A 15,725-nucleotide genomic window follows, 5' to 3' on the forward strand; every position below is an offset into this window, starting at 1 on the left:
ATTGAGTCACCAAGGCATCACGTATGGACAGGGACAGAGACTGGCTGTGCCAAGGTGTTTCCTGGCCTGTGCCACCACCTCTCTGCCATGGAAAGAGTTGCCAAAATGCTGTCAGTCAGAAGCTGGGAGATGGCCATGGATATTTTTCCTTGTCCATGTGCTTTTGCTGTGACCTCCCCTCTCTCCTCCCCTGCGAAGCCATTCCTGAAGCCACTGCAGTGCTGCCCTGTTGTCCTTGCTGCTGCTTGTCTCAGCCCCATGGTGGTTGAAAAATCTTGTCTAATTTCTGGTTAAAAATTTATGGTGTGTTTATCCCAATCTGGTCTTGTTCCAGGCTTGCCCATTAGTTCCTGTTCCTGCAGTCTGTAAGAGCTGGTTTTCTCACCCTTGGGTTGAGAAAATGACGGTCTGGAACCCCGCTGTCCCACACTCTGCCCTGCTGTGCTGGGAAGGTGCCCAGCTCTGATTGTGGGCAGCACGAAGGGTCTGTGTGTGTGTGTGAGACCCCTCTAACCCCGCTGTCTCGGCCAGCTCTGGCTCCTGTGTGAGTGAGTCAGCCCAGCGCTGGCCGGGCGCAGAGCGGGGCTGCCAAGCCCAGCTTACCTAATGCCGCAGGAATGCCTGGCTCAGCGGGGCTCCTCGGCTCTGCTCCGAAACCCAGGCGTGCTGCAAGCCGGGTTTGTGGCCTCAGGCAGTGGCTGGGTTTGGGAAAGCCGGGAAAGAGCTGCACCGTCCCTGACCTATGGCAAGAGACTCCCCAAAGTGGGACCCACTGCAGCCTGCAGTGGGAAACCACATAAAAATACCTACCTGGAGCAGCAGGGTCTGTTCGCCCTATTTATGTCATCCCTGCTGGGCCCAGCATGAAGGGCAGATGGAAGGTCATAAACTCCTGTTTGTTTGAGGGCAATGGGTACTTTTAATTGGCATTTTACAAACTCCTCTGTTGGGTACATGGGTAGTCCCAGTGACTCCCCTTGCTGGGTGTGAATCGATGAACCCACCAAAGTGTTTCTGTACTGCTGCCCTTCCCGGGGAGAGACACCCTGGGTGTTTCCTCCAGTCACTGAGCCCAGTGTCTGCAGCTGGTGAGGGTGAGGTGATGGCTCTCGGGCTTTGCCCCAGGTTTGCTCTTGTTTGTGAGAGCAATAACATCTGTGTGATAGGTGTATGTAGGTGATACACGTGTTGCTCCACGTTGAGACCCTCATCCTACTTCTGCCATCGGTGCAAATTCTACAGGACGATGCTCTTCATAGCAAACCTGTCTCATTCTGTGCCATACTCCCTTTAGCAAAGCCCTGGTTTGGATTCTCAGGCTCTCTGGTGGGAAAGGCCACACTCACCTGGGCAAAACTTTCCATGCAGAATTGTCCTACAAACAAAGCCATCACCAACAGTCACTGTCTTTTAGTGCCACGCTGCATTTTCAGTGCCATAAGGTTCCCAAGCACTCTCTGGATGTGAATTATTTAAGCCTCACTCTGGTCCTTGGAGTACAAGGCGGCGTTGAGCTGAAACTGCCTCTGACAATGGAAAGCAGGAATGGGAGAAGAGAAGGAAAGAAAAGGGGAGGCTCCAGCTCTGGCCATTCATGCTCTCTGTCTCACACCCTCTCATCCTTCCAGCTCTGCTTGTTTGCCTGTCACAACAGCCAGAGGGAAATGCTGCAACTGCTGCAGACACAGTTTGATCATAATCAGAAATCAACAGCAGGCAGGACCTGTTGTGTCTCGGAGACAATGCGCGGGGTTTGCGAGTGCCACGCATGTAGATGAGGCTGGAAAACCCCGCGCCAGTGCAAAGCAGCGGCCGGAGCCAGCGCCGGGGGTTGCCCTGAAGGGAAGGAGAAGCTGGGGGGGAAGGCAGAGCGCCGTGGTGTGCCCGCAAAGGGCTGCTTCCCCAGGCTGGGGAGCATCGGCGGCCGCACACCCGCACGCACACAGGCGCACTCGCTCACACACGCGCACACACAGCCTCCCGGTGCAGCTCCTCGCAGCTCTTTGATTCGCGAGGAAGGAAATAAGACCTCTTAGAGCGGCAGAAGCAGCAGCTGTTGGCAAGATGTGCTGACAAAAATCGGGCAGGGAGAGAGATCTCCAATCGGCTTCGCCGCCTGGGCTGGACCCGCTCCCTGGGAGAGGAGCGGCGGAGGAGAGAGAGAAGAATGAGCAGCCCTTCCATCCCCGGGAAGATGGAGGCAAAACCTTTGTTCAACGTGCAGAAGGCTCTGGTGCAGCCTGTGCAGATGTGCATGTTGGATATCCCCCTGAGCGTGCAGGATGATGATGTAAGTAGAAGGCAACTGAGCCGCCAGCCCGCGCTCGGCTCCGGGGACAGGGTGGGTGTGCAAGGGCAGAGAGGTGCTGTGACCCCACCCCGGCACTGTCCGGGGGTGGTGAACTTCTGGTGAAGTTAAAGATGCCAAGAGCTGGCACCGCCTCCAGATGTGACTGTTTCCTCTCTGAAGTGGTGTGTTTTGGAGGCAGACTGTGGCACAAATGCAGGGCACCAGAACGAAAGGAAGGGTTTGGGAGGGAGGGAAAGCCTTTCTGGATGGAATAAGACTCGTGTTGTAGCTCGATGCAAAAAGGGAGTGTTTGCTGCGTGTCCTGGCTCTGCTGCCCTGGACTGTGGAATGATGGGTGTGAAAACCTGGGAGGCAGCAATCGGCTGCAGAGCTCAGCTCTGCCTCCACACACCTCGGTGGCTGCCCTGCCTGGTGTCACAGTCCCTGGGCATCGCTCCTGCCCTCTCCCTCTGCTGCAGCTGCAGCCAAGCACAGGGTTTGGTCCACGATGCAAAAATTGGTGTTGGTTGCAGCACTGAGGCGGAGGTTTCCCGATGTGGGTCAGAGGATTCCTGCTGAGGGCTCCTCTTGTCACCTTAACCTGCCCCTCACAGAAATACACCACGAATCCGTGTCGGGAAGGATAAAGCCACTGGAGAACTCGAAATAGGGGCAATGCTTTGCAGAGCTGGTGGGTGGGTCTGTGTCCCACCTGTGTAAGGGGTTTGGGTGTGATCCGGGTGCTGTTAAAATTTGAGGCAAAACTTCCTTTGATTTTGGAGCAGGGAAAGCCCATGCTCTTGCTGTGTGTGCTCAGGGTGTGTAGTGTCACTGCAGGAGCCTTAAATCTGGATTTTCTCGGTGGCCATCCATTGATCTGTCACAGTTACCGTTGCCTTCTCTTCAGCATTATCTTTGTGCTTACAGGGGTGAAATGACAGCACAGAAACGAGCCCGCTGCCCCGGGAGGAGGGAGGTCTCTCCTGCAGGGCGGTGTGTTGGATCCCGGCAGGGGTGGGGAGCCCCAGCTCAGCCGCCTGCAAATGTCTCTGCAGGGACAGGGGACTTGCAGGGAGCCTCCTATATTTAGAAACACCCCGGGGGCTTTGCCAGGATCCATTGCTGCACTAAAGAGGATACCTGTGAGGGCCACTGCAGAGCGGGTGGGGTGTGCCGGGGATGGGCAGCGCAGGTACCTCCTGCAGCCTGTGCGGGAAGGAGGGAGGGCAGCCGGGCGCTGGCAGGTGGCTGGAGCACGGGATGAAGCGGGTGAACCAGTGGCTGGATGCTTTATTCTCCTTTAGCTTGATTTCTAAGCAGCAGATTTCTCAGGGTTTACGCCAGCCGATATCCGTTCCTGCTCAGCAGTGCAATCTGGTGCTGGATTTCCCTGCGGCCCCTGGTGCAGCGCGGGGGATCCTCAGGGTTTGCCCGACACAGGTGGAGGCTTCCCTGCTTCCCTCCCCGTGCTGGAGACCTGGGCATCATCTGGGACAGGGCACAGGGAATGCCCCGGCCTTGGGTCACTTAGGGACCTCTGTGTGCTTATGGTATTCCTGGATTTTTTGTAGAAAAGAAAAATAATTTTTAAGGGGGTTGTGCAATGTGTTAGTGCTGGTTGGTTTTAATTTTTTTAATTTGGTGTGGTTGGGTTTTTAGCAATACCTACTAACCCTGTGGTGGCTTCTGGATGACAGCCAGTCCTGGGAGTTGTGTTACATTGAGACACCAGTCGGTAACTGGCACATCAGGGTGTCCCCAGCCCTCAGGTCATCACTGGGGTGTTAGAGCAGGACAGAAAAGGTTAGTGCTTTCCTGTGGAAACTCGAATTGCCAGGAGGTCAGACTGGGAGCTGGTCTCCAACATCCCCATTTTCACATTTCCCAGCCATGGTCACCTCTCCCAGCTCTGAGTCCACTGATGCTTTCACCACCTGCCCTCTCCTGCCTTGGGCAGAGCAGGATGAGACCCCAGGGGCGAGCTCTGGCTGGCAGCACTGGTGAGCAGGAGGTGGGTTAGGGACTGCTCTGCCTTTCCATGCTCACACTCCACTGCTTTGAGGCTCCATTTTCCATTCCTGGAAAGCGGGGGCACAGCAGGTCCCACACCCCCGTGGAGCTGCCAGCTCCGTCTGCTGCGACACACAGGCCAGTGGGGAAGTGCTGAGGGGAAATCCTGAGTGGCATTTCTGTCTGTGGGGTGATGGGGAAACTCCTCTTTCACAGCTGAAAGATTCCCCCAGCCAGGCAGGGTTTGGTGTCTCACACCCACCCCCGTGTGCAGGTCCCTGCTCATCTCCCTGCTGTCTCGTCCCCAGGCTGCGTGGGCAGGGGGGAGGGAGCCGTGCTGGCATTTCCCCCTCTATTTTAGGATTTGCAGGCTCGTTAATTTTCTTTCTTCTTGGAGACTGTGCAAGCAGGTTGGGAAAAGTTTGGGGGCTGCGTTTCCTGGGGCTCTTGTGCAGGATCCTGTCCGTCAGTGTCCATCAGCAGTGGGACCATAGCTGTGGGAAGGCCTGGCTTGAGAACTGGGCTTTCCTAGTGCTGCACATTCATTCACTGAGCACACAGCTGACCCACCTCAGGCTGGATTCCCAGTGGAGCACGGCTTTGGTGTCAGAAAGGAGCAAGGGTGGCAGGCAAAGCCCAGGTTGGGACACCCCAAAAGACATGAGCCTCTGGCTCAAGCCTGTTCTCCCAGAACAGCAACTTCGTTGGGTCAGCACCTCATATTCCTGTTATTCAGGAAAACTGCTCTGCCCCAACAATGGACTGGGGCTCCTTTGGGGAATATTTCACCAGCTGGCAGTGGAGCACTGGAGGTGATGGAGAGACATGGGGTGCTCATGCCCGTGTTCAGTGGGTGCCCATCTGGAAGGGGGACATATCCCTCGGGCTACTCCCAATGGTGCATGTCGGGCAGAGGACACATTGTTTCTGTGTCCCTTGCTGCCTTTCCAAGGGGCTGTCAATCCTCCCTTTCATAATTCAGCCACAGCAGTTGCAAAATGGCCCAGGCTGCCTCTCTTTGCTATTACGAGGAGGGATTTCCAAAGGTTTGCTAATAAAAGAGCAACAGTTTCTATATCTGGGAGATGGGGAAATCAATGAACAGACTGTTGCAAGTGATATAACGGCTTCTTGTGGCATCTCAGACAGTTCCCCACTATGATGGAGCTTTATGGCACGTTGTTTGTCAGCTTAATTGGCAATATCCACTCCCTGCCAGTGGGAGCCCGCAGGGCTGGGAGGGACCGATGTCCCGCAGTGGTGGGATGCTGCTGCTCAGTCCCAGTGCATCCCTCCTGCCTGGTGAGTTGGTTGTGCATCCCAGGGCATCCCAGGCTGATTCCAAGCAGCTGACCCAGCCCTGTGTCATGATGAAAATCACTGGGAAATCCCCCTTTGTTGCAATGTCCAGCAAATGGCAGCACAGCTGTGGTCTCTCCCAGCTCTGCTATCTCTGAGTTGGACACTTAATGCAGCTCTACAGAGTGAGAAGAAAAGAGAAATGATCGTGGGAAGATCTCAGTGTCCTGCTTGGGCACTTGCATCCTCCAGAGCCTGTCCTGGCAGTCTCCCCATCTTTGCCTCTGTCCTTTCTCCTCTGTGATATCCCAAGAAGTGCAGTCGGTTTGACTTCAAAGTGGTTAGCAAATATTTTCCACTCCAGCGAGCTAATTAGTTAAATTACATTTCACATGCTAATTTATTCCTCTAATATTATTTTTTTTTTCCCCAGCATATTGAAATACAGGAGAAGATAAAAGCTTGGTTTGACCTCAGAGCCAGGCTCGGAGGAGCTGGTGATGGGAGCAAATGATTAGTTCCCAGGTTTGCTGTGGCACAGGCTTATTCCCTGCTGCATTTGAGACCTCGTTCGGTTGAGCTTTAAGTGTCTTAGCTGACTGCAGCCCAGGTATCCTGGGTGAAACGTTTTCCTCTGGCACACAGAAGAACTTTCGGATCAGCAGTAATGAGCTACTAATTTCCAGCTTCATTGTTCCTGTTTGCAGCACCGGTATTACCTTGGAGTGCTGCGTAAATAACTAATTAATCCTTGCGGGAGTGGGTGGGAATGGTGTTACTTCCCCTGCACCAAGGAGTGAAGGGCTGTGCTTGTTGAATCCCGAGGGATCCAGCTGGCACTTGAGGGTCGTGTCCCACAGCGGGAATGGTCCACAGCACTGTGAAGGGGCTGGGAATGCACTTTCCTTGGGAAGCTTGGGAGGCTGAATCCTGGTGACTGGGAGGGAGGTGCTTCCCTCACGCTGGGTCAGGGGGGCTCAGATCCCCCCTGGGAGCTGCATGTGGGTCACAACTGCAGCGGTGCCCGTGGGCCACCGTGTGAGCTGGGGTCAAAGCCTCTTGTCCTGCTGCGGGACTGGGCTGGGGCAGAGCCACTCGCCATCTCCTGCAGCCTGGCTGGGAAGCCTTTAACTGGGAGTCAAGTGGCTCAAACTGGGAGTCAAGAGGGGCCAGGGAGTCGGTGCTGGTGTCAGTCCCAGGTTGAAGCCGTATGCCAGCGCTGGGGTGAAGTGACAGCTGCAAACGGCCCTGCCGTGAATCAAACTCGGTCTCAGTCGTATCAAAGGCTGTTTCTTTTCCACTGCCTTCGTAGGGTAGATGTTATCAAGAGGGAGGAGCTGAAGATGAGCACTGGGACCATTTCCTGACCACAGTTGCAGTCAAAAACAACAAATCCCTCCATCCCTGCCCCTGGCCAAACTTTCCTTTCCCCTCTGGCAAATCGTCACTCAGTTTCTTTGGAGAAAACTAGAAGCTATGGGAAAAGAATTCCAGGTAGAATTCTCATCTGTAAGGGCAGTAAGGGAATAACTGGGTGTGATGCCTGAGCCTTTTCACTGGCTGGAAAGGGATGGGGGAAAGGGTCACTGGTTGCTGCTGTGTTTGGGTCACTGGTACTAAAGCATCTGGAGCCTTCACCTCTTCATGTGCCTGTGTTCTTCTGAACAAATAAGTGAAACACAGCCAGGGGAGGGCCGGGCCAGTAATATCAGGGTTACTGCAAATAAGCAGTTAGCAGGACGGTGTTGATGCAGTCATGCAGCCGAGGGTTGCCAAAGTGGAATGAAACCCCAGACCTCTGGAGCCTTGGCCAGTGTCTGACGCAGCACCCTGGGGTACAGCCTGCCTTGGGGCTCATCCTGCCCGAGGGTTTGTCATCACAGCCCGAGCACTATCGCCTCTGAGACATCCTATTTGCAGATTTTGGGATGTGTGGTGTTCACCGGGCCTCTGTGCCTGGCCCATTCACAGCCAGCAGATCAGGCTTGGCCACGCCAGTGGATCTCTGGTGGCTGCCTCGGCTGTGTGTGCCACAGCTCCCTGTGCTTTCCAACACTTTGCCAGTGCTCCACTGCCACAGGGGCTGGAATTGTCTGACCAACTCTTCCTGCTGCCCTGATGGAGTTATTGCTAATTAAAGCAGTGCTAATTCTCTGTTTATTGCAAGTGCAGAAGGAGACAATGTTTCCAGTAATTGTTCCATCGATCTACTTTGAATATCTTTTTATAAGTGGCCTGGCTGGAGCTGTACTTGCTAGTGCTCATTGCAGAGAAAATGAGGTGAAGTACCCAGTGCCACATCCCTGACTGGTGTACAGCAAGGTAAAGCCACCGATTTTGGTGGCATTATAGCCTATAGCTAAGACCATGAACTGATGTTCAAGGTGACCTCCTAGAGCATTTCTGTTTCTTTGCTCCTCCGTCTCATCCTTCAGCACCAACTTCCCTGTCTGAAGTTTGAGGGCAACGTGAGAATTTGCTCCTCTTGCAGCTTTTACTCTGTAGATGTGTATCTCCAGGAGGCAGAGGCTCTGCCTCTTGCACTTTCCCTTTCTCAAGTGAAATGGGATCTCCTCTCTTCGCGTTCAGCTTTCTCGCTCTCTGCTCTCACTTTCCATCCTGATGGTGCCGTGGGGACCCTGGAACTCGGCAGAGCATTTCTCCTGGCTGCAGGCACTGCCGAGGCAGCTGCACAGTCAGCCCTGGTGCCCATGAGCTGCTGGCAGTAGTTGGCTCCATCCCCACGCCCCGGGGCTGGGCACCCCAACACGCGGTGGCTCGGGCGCGGAGCAGCTGCCTCCTGACAGTTTGATTCAATAAGGACCCATCAGTGCAATTTGCTCTCATCTGTCGCTGTGCATCAGGGCCCAGGGCAGTGCCTGCAGGAGCAGCTGTTGCAGGAGTGTGCTGTGAGTGCTGCCAGTGCTGCCTCGTGCCCACGTGTGCTCAAATAAGGCAAATCCCGGTTACTGGCTGGTTTGGCAGAGCACAGGCCATCCAAGGCGGGGTGTTCAGTGCCTGCTTGGGGTCTTTGCCAGAGCACAGGGACAATTTGGCCCTGGCTCTCCTGCCCTCCCTAAGCAGAGGTGGTGAGTCAGTAGGTGTGGGTGTCTCCTGCCCGTGGCTCCATTCCTGCTCTGCACAGCCTCCTGTGCTGCGTCCAGCAGTGGGGGGCTGGACCAGGGACAAGGCTGTTATCGATACAGCCACTTGATTTGGAGTATGCCAGCTGCAAACACAGGAGGGATGAAGGTTTTGCCCCATTCACAACCACAAATGTCACAGCAGAGCACAGGTATAGCCCAGGGCATCTCCCATCCAGGGACTCCATCAGAGATGTCCCTATTTAATTACCCCATGTTCCAGCAGCCCAGAGCCCTGGGCTGTGCAGCAGCTGAGACAGCTGAGAGTGGCAGCACAGAAGCAGAGGTGTGCCTTGACTTGCAGTGAAAGCCTCGAGCTGGACCCTGCCTGCCCTCAGATGTGGCTGCCACCGCAGAGGTGGGTGGCACCACTTCTTGCTGACACAAGCTGTGCCCTTGTGGTCCGTGGTGTTGCTGGAGCATCCTCCTGTCACACACAGTCGCTGTTCTTTGGCCAGCCCCGACGTGCCCCGGGGCTCCCGGCACCTCTCCAAAGCCAACACATGGCTCCAGCAGATCCCCCGCCCCTCGCAGCACGCCGGTGTCCCTGTGCATCAGAGAGCAATTTGCTTTTGTTTAAGCGTTGCCAAGCACAGATGGGCACCGCTGCTGCATTCAGGTAGGGCTGGATTTAGCCGTGGGAGCTTCAAATAGTGCTAAGGAGCATCCCTGACAGGAGCCCTGTCCTGCAGCAGCTCGGTTTGGTCACTGTGCTGGCTGTTACATGCTGCTTAGATGCAAATAGCATCTTTGGTTTCAGTGGGACTTGCGAGGTGGTAAAACAGCCTGAGTGACGGGACAGCCAGATGCAGCTCGGTGTTGGCTCTGTCTGTGGTGAACCTGGAGTGCTTTAGTTGCATTGTTATGGTATCAATGTTGCTGAAAGGATTGGCTCCCCTGCCCCAAGGAGATAGATGGCTCTCCCCAGCTTCTCCTGGCTGCTCTGTCCTATGACAATGCTGTACTATAGCAGGCCGGGGGGGCTGGGGGTTCAGTTTCAGGTTGGGCAGAACGTGTGATATTTGGGGTTTTTGACTCCCAGCTCTTGGAGTTGTGTGTATGGCATCACGCACTGGGTCTGGAGAGGGCAGCGTGTTGCTAGTGCCCTGATATTCTGATTGATCCACAGCTTTCAGGCATCACCTCCAGACAGATGCTGGTCATGAGCAGCATCTCAGGTGCTCGTCTTCCTCTGTGTCTCTATGGCAAGGACTTTCCTCTGTCTTAAAATCCTGACTTTATGAATCCCAAGTTCTGTTTGCATCCAGGGGCTGATTTGTTGGTTTTCTTGGGTCATCTCTGTGCAGTCCCATGCAGGCATCCTCAGCCCCATGTTCTCACTCCTCTTCCAGCTTCTCTGGGCTCGTGCTGGGGCTGCAGCAGCACTTGGCAGCAGGACATCAGGTCTTTGCTCCCTCTGGCAGCCTGGGAGTGGGGAATCCCCAATCCCATCCTGCTGACAGCTGCCACCTGCCTTTTTAATTTGAGCCCTGAGCTCCAGGGGACAGCCAGCAGGATCCAGGCCCTTCACTCAGAGGTGTTGAGGAGCTGTTTGGGATGAGTTGTGTGACAATCTTGGTAGTGTCTGGCTATGATGGTGGTGACAGGGAAACAAATGCAAGAGCAATACCCCAGTAACACTGGTGACTCGAGGTGAGGGGGCTTGTTCTCCCGCCTGCCAGGAAAGCAGCACCCAAAAATCCCCCTAAATAACCCCCTTTCTGTTCATCCTTTTCTTCTCCCTTTAGGTTCCTCTGTGCATTGCTCTGAGAGTCTGGGGTTTTTCGTTCATCATAGTGCCCTCCCCAGCACTTCTACTTCCCATACTGGAGACTAAGCACAAGTTAGAAACTGCAACCAAGTGAGGAAGGAGGGGAAATGTGGTTTGTGGCGCCAGAGCCTGGGCTGACCGAGCAGAGCAGCTGGGAGGCACGTCTGGGGGCTCTGGGGAGATGTGCTGGGGGCAGCAGGAGGCAGGATGGGGCAGCTGTTGCAGCGATGTGGGGTCTGGCAGCATCGTGGTTGTGGGTCGGGGAGCCCCTGGCCCGGGGTACCCGTCTGGGCAGCCCTGGAACTGACTGGAGGCAGGAAATGGAGACTAATCCCTCCCCACCCTGTTGTGTGCAGAGCAAGAGGGAATGAAAAGCAGCCGAAAATCCCGGATTTCCCTTTCTATTTGGCGGGAGGGATGCGGGAAGCACAAGGGAGGAGGCGGACGAGCCAAGTGGCTGCAGCTCCACCTTTTCCCAGTGCTCAGGGCTCGATGCCTCTGCACTCACTGGGGTGAACTGGTCCTCCCAGCCCTCCCCGGTTATTTCGGGGTCAGTCTCCACGTGTCACAGACCTGGCTGCTGCTGACAGCCCAGCTGGTCGCAGCATGGCCCAAACTCCATCCGAGACCAACAACAAACCTCCATTTCCAGGGGCCCTCCGGTGCCAACCGTGCCCCCTGCCCACCCTCTCACTGCCGGGCCGCTCGGGAGGGAGCTTTGCAAAAGGCAGGGGGTGAATCCCCACCGAGGCCAGGGTGAGGAGGGGGAAAGGGAAGCTCCCCGGGGGTTTGGCTGTTGCAAAAGGATGACTCAATGCGTGCCCTGACTGGCGTGGCACCGGCGTGGCACCGATGTGCCGCCGCGTTACGCGCCCGCGTGTAATGGAAACCCTGACACGGCTCCTCACCCGCCTGCTGTGAGTGGCAGTGGGTAATTAACCACTGGTACGGGCCTAATGTTCCCTGCTGAGATTAAAAAAAAATGATGGAGGGGATGGATTGATCAGCCCGTGAGTTCTGTGCCCTGGGAGAAGCTCCTCGGGGGCAGGATGGGGCCTCACTGCTGCAGAAGGTCTGGCTGAAGCGGGATGAGACCCTCGGGGAGCAGCTTCTTTCACTGGCTGTCTGCTCCCTGACCCTCCTGCAAAAGCTCGGGTCGTGTTTCCTTGCTGTTTTCCCTGCAATTAGGGGAGCCAGAAAATGCTTAAAATCTAATTTCCTACCAAAGTAAGGCTAATGCTGCCACGGTGTCTGTCTGCCCGTGTCCTCTCTCCCCAGATGACTCCTGAACCCGCTGGCCTGCTTCACGCATTTGGCTGAGGGCTCGCAGATAATTAAGTCTGTGCAAGTATGATGAAATGAGATGGTTGAGAGGAGGAAAAGAATCTTGTAAATGCCCCAAAACATCTGTACCATGAGTTCATGTATTATTAGACACCAGAAAACCCACGTGGGAGATGCTTCTTACAAACACTTAACCACAAAAACATTTTCATTCTCAGTTCGTACATTTTTAGGCACCGAAAACAGTCTCGAGACGCAAAACCATAGGAAGCGACACGAGTAGTTTCAGTGCTCATGGGATGACCTTTTTGTTTTAATGAAAACTGAAATCCTTCGGCACTCAACGTGATTCCCAGAGCCAGGACTTGAAGGAAAAACGACATAAATCATGGGCTCGAAGGTAACAAGTTGGGAGGGTCAGCGGTGCTGTGGCCGGACTCAGTGTCATGGTGTGACTCGGTGGCACTTGACAAGTTTGTTGATATTCATGCCACTGTAACCAAGGGATAAACCTGGCCCTCAGCCACCAGCATACAGTATTGTTTAGAAGAACACCGCTCCTCCTTGCCAAAAACCCACAACAAAAAGATTTCTGCTGGCCACGGAGAGAGGCCCTGGAATAACTTCCCCCACTGAAACAATGCGGAGCGGAAACCTTTTAAAGTGGTAATTACCAAAGGGAAAATAATTTTTTTTTTAAACATCCTTTGTCTGAGGGTCTGACAATACCTGGGAATACTAAAAGACTTTTCCAATTCTTAATTGACTTTTCAGCCATGTCACTGTTTGTTTCATCTCTGCAATACTCGGCTCAGGGCTGGGCAATGAAACTTTCCCTTTCCAGCTCCTGCCAGCCTCTTTTCCTGACTCTCACGTGGCCAACACCAGTAAGTGTGTGCTCAGGCTGTTAAAGCAGAATGTTTTCATGTCCACTCACTGCGTCCCAGCCCAGACCCAGAGGTGAATTTGGCCCAAAGGACTTGGCAGGGGCTGTGTGGTGTCATCAGCACCCAGGCGTGCTGGTCCAGCTGCTGGACGTCTCTCCTCTGGAGCTCCTCCTTCAGCTCCTCTCCCTCATCCCTGCGGCTGCTCCTGGCCCTCTGGCTCCTCTCCTGGCTGCTCACTTTCAATCACATCAGCTCTTCCCTCCGCCAGAGCCTGGCTCCAAGGTTTCACTCCTCACTTCAGATCAAGTCAGCTTTCCTGCAGCTTCGCCGGCGGCTTTCCGACGCGTCTGGGTTTTGATTTATGCTTTCCCTGATGTTCGTGCGGTCAAAGGAGATACAGGACCATTGTTGGAACATCCTTTTCACATCCCCTCTTAAGGGGCTTTGTTCCTGTTTAACTGGGTTTCTTAGTTTAAGTAATCTCAGTTATTTATTTGTGTTATTAATGTTATGTGTGGAGGACACCTTGCTGTTGCTTCGCTTATTCCTAGGATCTGGCATTTAAATCTGTTCCACCGTATTCCTATACTGGGATAACTCTTTGTAGTATGTGTAAATTTGTTCTCCTACCTGTAGGTCTTCAGATCAGCTCAGCACTGCAGCCCAGGGCCTTGCAGCCTGTTTGGCTCCATGTTTAAGCTGGTCTTTGGACATAATTTAATCTCGTGCAACATATCAACTCCGTATGCTTCTTCCCTGTGCTTGTGTTGTGGCATTACTTTTGTCCTGGACTTCTTAGCAGCTCCGTGGTACCATTCCCTCCCTTACCTGCACCCAGACATGTCATTCCAGCAGCAGGGGAATGAATGGTGCTGGTCAGGTTCAGGGAGCTGAGTCTGAGCATGCTGGGGTGGTGACACAGACACCAACCTCCATCCCTGTCCCCAGGGAGAACAAGCAGTGTGGGGTCAGAGCATGTCCCCAGGGATAACACAGGTGCTCAGTGATGCCCTGAGTATGTGCTGGCAGGAGCTGTCACCCAGGTAGAGGGCAGGAGGAAGCCTCCCCTCACCTTCTCCAGCCCAGGAAAGGAGCCAGCGGGGTGACAGCTGGAATAAAAGCTGACTTCCCACTCCCCTGCTGGAGCATGGGACCCACAGGCTGGTCCAAGTTCCCTGTCTGTCTGGCACAGGTGAGGTGGGTGTACCTGTCACCTCCCTGCAGTAGCACAGCTCACCTGTGCCAGCCAGGGAAGGCACAGGTGAGAGCAGGGCTGGAACACGGGCTGGGATGGGAGCTGGTGAGCAGGAACAGGCGCTCTGCCGAGCAAGGGTTCTCTGTTATCCACTGGGATTTCTCTGTGGATCAGTTGCCAGAGCCTCTTGTTTCTGAGATTCTCCTTTTACACGATTCAGCTGAACATGTCATTTTGGCTGGTTGTCATCAGTGGAAAAATGTACTGCCTGCCCTTGGGTGGGTTTTTGAAAGGTGAGCATAGCAAGAGCTTCGCTGTGTTCCTTATCCACCCAGGTGGTAGATGTGTGTTTCCAATATCTAATGAAATCTCACTGTGTCATTTAACTTTTGTGGTAGATGACAAAGGCTGGTTTGATTTCAGAAATGAGTTTCCCTTGCCTTCCGGGGCTACACCCATTCCCATCTTTCCCTGCAAATTTTTGTGGCTTTGTAACCTTTCTCCTCTTTTCTACCGGTGATTTTTCTTTCCCTGACTGTTATGCAGAGGGCCCAAGCAAGCAGGGATGGAAATTACAATAACAGAGCACCTGGGAGGCTTGAACTCGTCACACACTGATTGCTAAGCAACACAGAAAAATGTTTTTCCTGTTTTTCTTTTGGTTACAAGCACCTTAGGTGGTATTTGTTAAAAGAGCTGACTGAAACATTCTGGCAGAAAGGTGATAGGGAGATAAAAGCTGCCTTTAAAGACCAACAGCTCAAGAAATAATAGTCTTTACCAGGGGAGCTCTGGTGTGTCTGCAGCGTGTCAGGCTTCAGCAGCTTAATGCCTGCTGAACTCTGCACTCCGGGGAGGGTCACAGCCGGCGTGGAGGAGCACGTGGGAAGGGAAGAGTGTGACCCAGAGCTGCAGCTGCAGCTTCCTCTAAACGTGGGGATGGTCTGCAACAAAACTCACCGGGTATCTTGTGATCCTCTCGAAACAACGAGCTCAGGGTGAGCTTTGGTCCTTGCTTCCCTGCCTCCCCCTGCCAAAACACTGTAAGCACCACTGTCTCGGTGCTTTTCACAGCGTGGACCCTGTTGTCTTTGGCTTTCTGGGCATATTTTAATGTTAGTAGTTATATCTTGCCTTTTTCTGAGTATTTTTGTTTCACTGTAAATGCTGTGCCGTGCCTTGCTGTGAAGGAATCTAGGTGCCTGCCCAAAGTGTGCTGTGGTCACTTCTTCCTGAGAAAGTGGCTTGGTCCCTCCCCATTCCCCCCCCCCCAAGGTTGGTCTTGTTCTGATGAGCTTTTAGAGGTCAGAAAGCTTGAAAAACAGAGGTTTGTGTTGTCACTTGCTGCTCTAACAGAACATCTGCAAATACTTAATAAGTTGCCTGGAGAAGAGAAGGCTCCGGGGAGACCTTGGAGTCCCCTCCAGTGCCTAAAGTGGCTCCAAGAGAGCTGGAGAGGGACTTTGGACAAGGGTCGGGAGTGACAGGACAAGGGGGAATGGCTTTAAAGTGAAGGAGGGTAGATTTAGTTTAGATATTAGGAAGAAATTCTTTACTCTGAGGGTGGAGAGGGACTGGCACAGGTTCCCAGAGAAGCTGTGGCTGCCCCATCCCTGGAAGTGTTCAAGGGCAGCTCGGATGGAGCTTGGAGCAACCTGGGCTAGCGGAAGGTGTCCCTGCCCATGGCAGGGGGGTGGAATGAGATAAGCTTTATGGTCCCTTCCAACCCAAACCAGTCTGTGATTCCATGATTCTACTACAGCCAAATAGATGGTGCAGGGAGTAGGATGGAGGAGAAATATTCCTGCAAGCTGTTGAGTCTCCAAGGCTCGTGGAATAATTGCAT

At 53.9% G+C, this 15,725-nt stretch overlaps 1 protein-coding gene across 2 annotated transcripts in view; it reads left to right on the top strand.

Annotated features, from left to right (window-relative positions):
• RALGDS (ral guanine nucleotide dissociation stimulator) overlaps window positions 1–15,725 on the top strand; it is a 59,145-nt gene that overhangs the window by 13,337 nt on the left and 30,083 nt on the right. The window contains exon 1 of one of the 2 annotated variants that reach the window (XM_032708418.1): window positions 2,180–2,290. The exons of the other annotated variant lie outside the window; for it this stretch is intronic. Coding sequence (XP_032564309.1) covers window positions 2,195–2,290 — 96 coding nt within the window. The 5' untranslated portion in view covers window positions 2,180–2,194. Of the gene's footprint in view, window positions 1–2,179; window positions 2,291–15,725 lie in introns of those variants that run through there. 2 annotated transcript variants of the gene reach the window in all.

This window comes from Chiroxiphia lanceolata, chromosome 21 (assembly GCF_009829145.1).
Source record: "Chiroxiphia lanceolata isolate bChiLan1 chromosome 21, bChiLan1.pri, whole genome shotgun sequence".
Lineage (NCBI taxonomy): Eukaryota > Metazoa > Chordata > Aves > Passeriformes > Pipridae > Chiroxiphia > Chiroxiphia lanceolata.